This window comes from Malus sylvestris, chromosome 5 (assembly GCF_916048215.2).
Source record: "Malus sylvestris chromosome 5, drMalSylv7.2, whole genome shotgun sequence".
In the NCBI taxonomy this organism is placed as follows: Eukaryota; Viridiplantae; Streptophyta; class Magnoliopsida; order Rosales; family Rosaceae; genus Malus; species Malus sylvestris.
The window spans coordinates 33,495,241-33,503,106 of NC_062264.1; the positions used below are offsets into that span (position 1 = coordinate 33,495,241).

The 7,866-nt window shown below is 36.0% G+C and overlaps 2 protein-coding genes across 2 annotated transcripts; one reads left to right on the forward strand and one right to left on the reverse strand.

Annotated features, from left to right (window-relative positions):
- The first annotated feature begins 2,207 nt into the window (after positions 1-2,207).
- Positions 2,208-3,673, forward strand: LOC126624149 (probable inactive 2-oxoglutarate-dependent dioxygenase AOP2). Its single transcript, XM_050293178.1, has 3 exons — positions 2,208-2,672; positions 2,763-3,084; positions 3,255-3,673. The coding sequence occupies exons 1-3, from the start codon at positions 2,299-2,301 to the stop codon at positions 3,507-3,509; spliced, it is 951 nt and encodes a 316-aa protein (XP_050149135.1). The 5' UTR covers positions 2,208-2,298; the 3' UTR covers positions 3,510-3,673.
- Positions 3,674-4,062: 389 nt separating this feature from the next.
- LOC126624148 (uncharacterized) lies at positions 4,063-7,567 on the reverse strand. Its single transcript, XM_050293177.1, has 9 exons — positions 7,403-7,567; positions 7,003-7,257; positions 6,644-6,793; positions 6,387-6,521; positions 6,116-6,181; positions 5,502-5,555; positions 5,276-5,374; positions 4,678-4,750; positions 4,063-4,564 (listed from the first exon to the last, which is right to left on the reverse strand). The coding sequence occupies exons 2-9, from the start codon at positions 7,198-7,200 to the stop codon at positions 4,326-4,328; spliced, it is 1,014 nt and encodes a 337-aa protein (XP_050149134.1). The 5' UTR covers positions 7,201-7,257; positions 7,403-7,567; the 3' UTR covers positions 4,063-4,325.
- Between the last annotated feature and the right edge of the window lie 299 nt (positions 7,568-7,866).

The following is a 7,866-nucleotide window of genomic DNA, read 5'->3' on the forward strand; positions in this document are numbered from 1 at the left end:
AAGTAATTTGAATACTTCTCATATTACTAATTAGTTTGGTATATTTGTTGATTTACCCCCTGAACTTGTATGGAGCTGCTAATTTCCCCTTTAAACTATAATTTTGGCCAATTACCCATTTGAACTTTTATAAATAACTAATTTCCCCCGGTGTTAGATTGTAAAAATTTTCATCCAATTTTCCATCCTTCTTGATCATGGAAATAACACATGACAACTGTATGAGGGCAAAAATGATGAAATATTGGATGGATGAAAAATTGAATGAAAGTTTCTTAAAATCTAAATTGGCTATTTATAAAAGTTCAATGGAGTAATCGGCTAGAATTCAAGTTCAAGGGAGAAATTGGCTAATTAAAAAAGTTCAAGAGAGAAATCGGCAAAAATGAAAGTTCAGTGAGAAAATTGCCAGCGGCATACAAGTTCAAGGGGCAAATCAACAAATACCTCAATTAGTTTATGGTGAAACCTCGCATTTGTTGTTTTGAAAGCATATATTAAAAAAATGAAGTCTTAAGTGATTTAGTTTGCTATGGGTAATTTTTTTAATACAATGATACAAATTTATATTAAGGATGTGAGAATAAATTAGTATTGAACTCGTCATTCACAAAATTTGAATTTAAAACTTTTCACTTACAAGTGAAAATGAGTACGACTTACTTTCATTGGAATTTAGATAAATTTGATCGGCTGGTTTTCAGATGGCTTAAATCATTTTATCTAGATTAAGCCCACGAGTCATGCTTTTATACGATTTCAAATTGTTTGGTGTTCATTAATGGCTCTTCTGCATAACCTGAAAAGATAACACACAATCAATCATAAATAAAATCTCTTATTCAGCTATAAATATGACAAATGTCATTATACGGTTCATATTGATAACTAATTTTATGGTGAAACCTCAAGTTTTATAATATATTATAAATATTGTAGCTTAATTAATTTAAGGAGTCATAATCCTATTGAAACACTTAGATCCTGAGAGAGAGCAAATCAGAAGAGGATACTAGCTTGGAAAGTCTCGAAGAATATTCTCCATGTTTATATATTTTATGTTCAAATACATTGAACGCTTGGCCATCTTATTCAAGAAAGGTTTGGCGGAAAGTTGCTTTATAATTCGAAACGAATATATATAGGGCAAGCTCATCCGTACCCGAATAAATCTTCACCCAAGCTAATCTTCGAACCGTCTATCTTTCATATTATTTATAAATTATTTTTTGTAAAAAAAAGTTAGATAAATTCAAAATTATTAAGACATTTATTTGTAATGAAAAAAATGAACGAATACGATTCTGTAAAGAAATCCTAAACCTTTAATTCAACAGTCATAATGTTTCAGATTTTGATAATTTTTTATAAATATAATCTTTAAAAGAAAACCTGAAAAATAGATTGTTCAAATCATTAACATACATTACAAAATAAACTCTACAAAAAGTGGGTCAAAGTTATGTAAATAAAATAATGTCACTGATCTCTCCCCTACACATATATACTCCAGAAAGTGGCGTTCAACTAATAAAATCATTCTAAAAAAAAAAAAAACTGAATATTTTTCAAGGAATTTTAACGAAAAACTTCTGGTATTGTTTACGTTAACAAAAAATCACATTTTTACACTAAAAATTCAATCATGGTACTATTCATTTTACCTTTTATTTTATCCTTATTGTTATAACTTAAAGTTTTCAAGTCATTTTTATTAGTTTTCCTTATTTTTTAAGGTACCGTTTGATATGTAAGATGTGACGGAACACAGTAGGACGGTACCGTTTCTTCCCCAACTATTCATCAGCCCTTCAACAATACAAACAATAAGATCACAAAACATCTTATTCATCAAGTGAATTATGGGTTCTACTTTCTCTCAACAAGAATTGAAAAGTCCAAGTTTACCAGATAACATATCAGAAAAAAATTGACTACAGGTACTTAAATTAAACACTTCAATTATGAAGGCTGACAGCATCTGTTGTTCTTATAATTTCAATCGAGGCTTCCCCTACTGCCACGTCGCTCTCTTTTGGCAACCGACACTAGGAACCGAGCCCTCGTAGTTGAAATGTTTGACACGCCTGTAGGCAATAACCAACTACTCACATGCTCGATCGAGGGCTGACGTACAGCTGGCTGTTGGCCTACTTTTTTCCGGAAGACAACCTGCACGAACAGCCACTATAAAAGCAGCATGTGCAACACTGCATGTTAGCATATCCATCAGTTTTATTTCCCCAAGCTAGTTAGAGTAACAGATTACCAAAGTTTAGGGTTTAATTATTTAGTGAAATGGGTTCCCTAGCACCTCCCCAGCTTCCTACTATCAACTTCTCTGCCGAAGACTTGAAGCCCGGATCAAGTTCTTGGTTGTCCACCGCCAAACAAGTCCGCTGTGCACTCGAAGAATACGGTTCTTTCGTCGCACAGTACGATCAAATATCTCCAGAGCTTCACAACAACATCTTCGGCCAGGCCGCAGATCTGTTTGAGGTTCCCTTAGAAAACAAGGTAAAGAACGTCGGTGAGCAACCATATCATGGGTATATGGGTCCAAACCCCGCCATTCCACTCTACGAGAGCTTGTGCATCGATAATGTGACATCCCCCCAGGCAACTCACAAGTTCAAGAATCTGATGTGGCCTGCTGGAAAGAAAAACTTCAGGTAAGTTGGTAACTTCAACTTTTTACGTATCATTTACACATGGTTTATTAGATTGTTTACACAAACTTTTTCTTTGTTGTTTTGGTGCAGTGAAACCACAGATTCATTTGGCCAGTTATTAGCTGATTTGGATCGAACAGTGGGACAAATGATATTCGATAGCTTTGGGGTAGGAAACGAATACGAGTCTGTTGCTTGTTGCAACAGTCACCTCCTTAGATTCATCAAATATAAGGTGCCGGAGGACCCTGATATTACGTTAAGGTTTCCAATGCATACAGATAATAACTTCACAACCATAGTTGTTCAGCATGATGTTAGTGGGTTGGAGGTTAAAACAAAGGAAGGTGATTGGATTAATATCGAGTCTGTACCTTCGCACTTCTTATTCATGGCAGCCGAAGGATTGCAGGTGAGTCCAAACTTTAAATGCGGTAGTTCCATCCTATACGAATAACGTACCGTCACATATACGAAAAAAAATGTTCATCGTAGCACAATATAATATGTATAACAAAGACAAGATAATAATAATGATGCAAGTAGTAAATTACTAAACATATTTCTTTTATTTGGATTCAGGTATGGAGCAACGACAGAATAAAAGCTTGCCAACATCGAGTAAAACATCGCGGAGACAAGACGAGATACTCTCTCGGTCTGTTTACATTCAACAATGGAGTCATACAAGTACCAAAAGAACTAGTGGACGATGAGCACCCACTGCTCTATAATCCATGTGACAGTCGCGGCTATACACGATTTCATGCTTCAGCAGAGTCCAAGAAGGCAGCTTCTCGTATCAAAGCTTACTGCGGCGTCCAAGTTGAAAACTAAAATTTATGGTTGTCGTCGAGATATAAAATCGTGTAACAAATAACTTGCCCTATGCGCTATATATGTGTGCATTCTAAAGATTTTTATTTTAGTTTTGAATCTAAAATAAAGATTTGTTTGTTTGTTGATTTTGATAGGAATGAAAGAGAGATTTTTTCTTTTGATATACAGTTTGTTCTCATGCAAAAAGATGACGTTCAGAACAAAGGCTAAAGACGCTCTGTGCTTTTGGCTACGGCCCTTGTTAGGAATATTTTCGGTTTCCCAAAATATAAAAAAAAAGATGACGTTGGGAGGTTACCAAGGAAAGAACTGTCCACACCAACGTCATCAGTTTGTTCTCATGCAAAAAGAAGACGTTGGAAGGTTAAGAAGGAAGAAGGAACTGTCCTCGCCAACGTCATCTTCGCATGGGAAGATACTACCTTTGGTAGGCTTTTGTTCATCCGTTTAAAAAGTGGCAGGAATATGGTCTAGAGAGGAGAATATTGAACCAAACGCAGGAGAAACCCTTCCACTAGGGTAGAGGAGAATATTTGAAATAATAACTCTGTAAGTGGAAGACTTGCATGAAACAAATTCACTATCATTGTAGAGTTACAGTTCAATACCTACAGTATCATATGTAAGTTTCTCTTCAAATAACATTGCCCCACGGGGAATGAAACCATGTTTCATGCAAATTGCTCTCAACTGACAATACACTATTTTTTGTGCCGGTGCTCCAATAGCAAGAGGCATCAGCAAGTACGAATCCCTATTTGAAACCGTAGCACAAAGCATTTGATTATGGAATCAAAACATAACCCTAACTAATCATTCATCACTATCGTCACTGTCATATTGGCACAATGATTGTAAAACATTGGTTGTAGCATTGGTTTTACTCTTATCTGGTTTTGTCAAATTTTGAACCTCCTCTCCCGATTGTTTCTTCTTGTCTTCTGCTTCCGCTGACTTTTTACCTTCAGCCGCAACTGGTTTCTTAACTACAGCAACCCTAACAGTCGAGGACTTAAAAGGGAATTTAGCAGCTTCTGAGCCATTTCGATTCCCTGTCAATAGAAAAATAACAAAAATGCTCAATAATGTTAAATGGAGAGAATCCAGAAAGAAACAAATGATTGATTCAGGGGCGAGAACAATCTGCATGTTTTGTCTGAACTACCTCTATCAGAAATACTGCTGTTTGTCAACCAATCTGTTGAATTGTTAGGAAGCCCGTGAGTAAGCTTTTTCCGCTGCATGGAAAATATGTGCATACAAACATTATAAGCTTACCATTGTCAGTTACACAACATGCAGATAATAGTTGCAACATAAAATGTGTTGATTGTTATTTAAGCAAGTTTAGGGTCTATAGACCACACAACAAGGAATTTATTCATTTCCCTCCACAGGATGCCTGACATTTAGAAACTAGAATCAATTTTCAATTGCAAATGCAGATGCTACAAAAAATTTCCCCTAGACACAATTGCAGAATAGCACAGGGTTGGAAAGAGAGGAGTGGATGGATGAAGCATAAAGCTGAGTTATCTTGATTATTGTATTTGCAAGACTCATCATGCAATTTCTAGATGAGTATATAAGAACACAGGATAAACACCAATAACAAAAACCGCACACTTGTTATACACCATACCAGGATGAGGATAAAAAACCAAATAAAGTAGAGCTGGATCTAGAACCAAAAGTCCAACACACTGTATGTATTCTTTGATAAGATGCCAACATGTATATACCAAACAACTAACATGGCGTACCTTCGGTGAGGTTTCACCGTTACCACTTAAAGGCTCAATCATATCTTCTTCATCATCTAAATCTTCATCGTGAATTCTTTTAATATAATCTTTTGAGTTCTGCATAAATTTGTTCAGTTGTATTAGAAACAAACAGCCCACAAGAAAGAAAAGTAAAAATAAAAGCAAAAAAATGATCAAGGAGAATTAAGTTGGACATAAAACAAAGTAGTGCGTAAATACTAACATGGAATACTATTGATTTTATGACTGCTTCATCCTCCTCTTCAATCCTTTTTTCCTGTGAAAAACATCAATCTTTGGTAAACTCACTAATAATAAAACTGAGACTACACAAGTAGCAGAGCAAGTTCAAGATAAAAATGAATGCACAAACAAGTACCATTATGTTCGAAAGTACAAGTATATGTAAATAATAAAACTCTTCAATCCTTTACATTCACCTTCCAAGGTAATGTATCACGTTTCAATAAACTAAACACATCAGGTTTTTGGTTTACCCATGGTTCAGGACACGAAGATAATTTGACTCACTTCCAACACATTAAATAAGTTGGCACAAGAAGCCTATCAAATTTCTTTGGTTATATAATTATTGTACCCTGAATTACTTGATGTTATAACAAATTCATGGAAACCACAACATCAGAGCTGCAAGTATTGCACACTTAAGGAACCATGCTCCTACATGTTTCTGCATTACAACAACTAAACAAATCCACAAGCATATAGCACACAATATATGACACTGGACAGGGAGCAATACCATATATACATGCATGTGTATTTATTGGTTTAAAGTTTAAATTGGTCTATATATGAACCACTTATAAATTGTACCTTTTGCACGGATGTTTGTTTCAAAGCCTCCAACATAGCATCCACACTCACAGTCGCATGCCTGGACTGAAAACCATAAACCTTGTATTAGTATCAGAGGATATTGACATGCAGCCGACACAAAGGTATACGTACTGACAGAAACAGAAAAGCCGTGCATTCAATTTAATGGCAGAACTGCATGATTACATCATGCCCATCCATCGATCAAATTACAAAAGAATAAAATTTGACGACTCATCACTAGACAAACAACTACTGAGACATCTACCTTCATGGACTTCATCTCATCCAAGGCAGCCATGACGTCCATCTCTCTTTTTGAATCCTGTGTTCTATTCTCCAAGGCTCTCATGGCATCTCCCATTTCTTCGGACTCCCTTTTCTGTTTCTCCTTATCTACTTCCTGAAAAGAAAAAACAAATATACAAAACAAGCAGTTAAGCAATGTTCATCACAGCATAAGAGAACCGGAAAACATGAAAGAACACGGTAAGTGGAAAGTCATCATTTTTGTTTCTGTTTTACCTCATCTTCATTGCGCCAGGGTTCAAAATTACGTGTCGCACCAGCCTCAACAACATAGTCAGAATTCTGTGGGTCTGTCTTCATCGCAAGCTCGGCAGAGCACTTGGTACATTTGAAGTAAAATCTGAATATTTGAATTCCCAAATACGTCTGCAAATGATAAAACCATCAATAACCCAGTTCACGCAACACAACAAAAACCCTATTAAACCTATAAAAAAAATCAATCAATCAAACACCAATTCCCTCATTCTCCTAAAAAAAAATTAAAAAAAATTTAAAAAAAACCTAGAATTCAAATCAAAGCGAATCAGGCTATGCAATTAAAAATCCTGGTGATTAAAGAACGACCCACGAACCTCTCCAACGACATCTTCTTTGCGAGAATTAAATTTGGTGCCTTTGTAGATGTAATTGCCGCAGGTGTTGCAGCGAATGCTCATCGGAAGCATCATCCGCACCTTTATCTGTTGATTCTTTGGCCTCCTGATCCTGGGCAGCTTCGAGGGGTCGAAGTCCGGCGGATAGTACTTGTTCAGAACCTTACGTTCTCCCATCTTTGATGCTCTTCGAAAACCCTAAATCTCCTTGATTCAACTCGAATTGCTTCTCTTCTGATCAAAATTTCACAGGAATTCAGTAGTCAAAATTTCTCATTTCCCTAACTTAATCGATACATTTATGTATATATCGGCGAAAGCCGAAACAAAGAAGAATTAATGTGAAATTAGGAGGAGAGGAGGGAGTGGAAGATGATACCTGTTGAGCGTTGAGTGCGCGAGTCACTTGGAATTGTTAGGGATTTTGGAGGGGAAAGAACTCAAGAAGAGAAAACCCAAGGGCGGGATTTGTCCGTGCCGCCACTGTCAGGTTTTTATTCCATTTATCCATTAAGTATCACGAGCCAAACACGTGACTCACGTATGGGGGCAAAATGGGCCTGTCAAGTGTTTTTTAATTAATTACAGGCATTATTAGAAGAAAAATTTTTTTAATCAGTTTTTAATAAAAAATGCAAGTTAACTTTAGAAAGAAAAAAAACACTAAAAGTGCTTTTGAAATTTTTTTTTTATAAATATTTTCAGATATTTAAAAGCACTTTTTCACGCAGGTCAAGGCATCTCCGCTCCTAAAAAAATGCGCTGCCACCTAGTGAAAAAATGCGCTGGCACAAACGATCTTCATCCCTACAAAATGCGCTGGCACCCAGCCCATTTAAAATA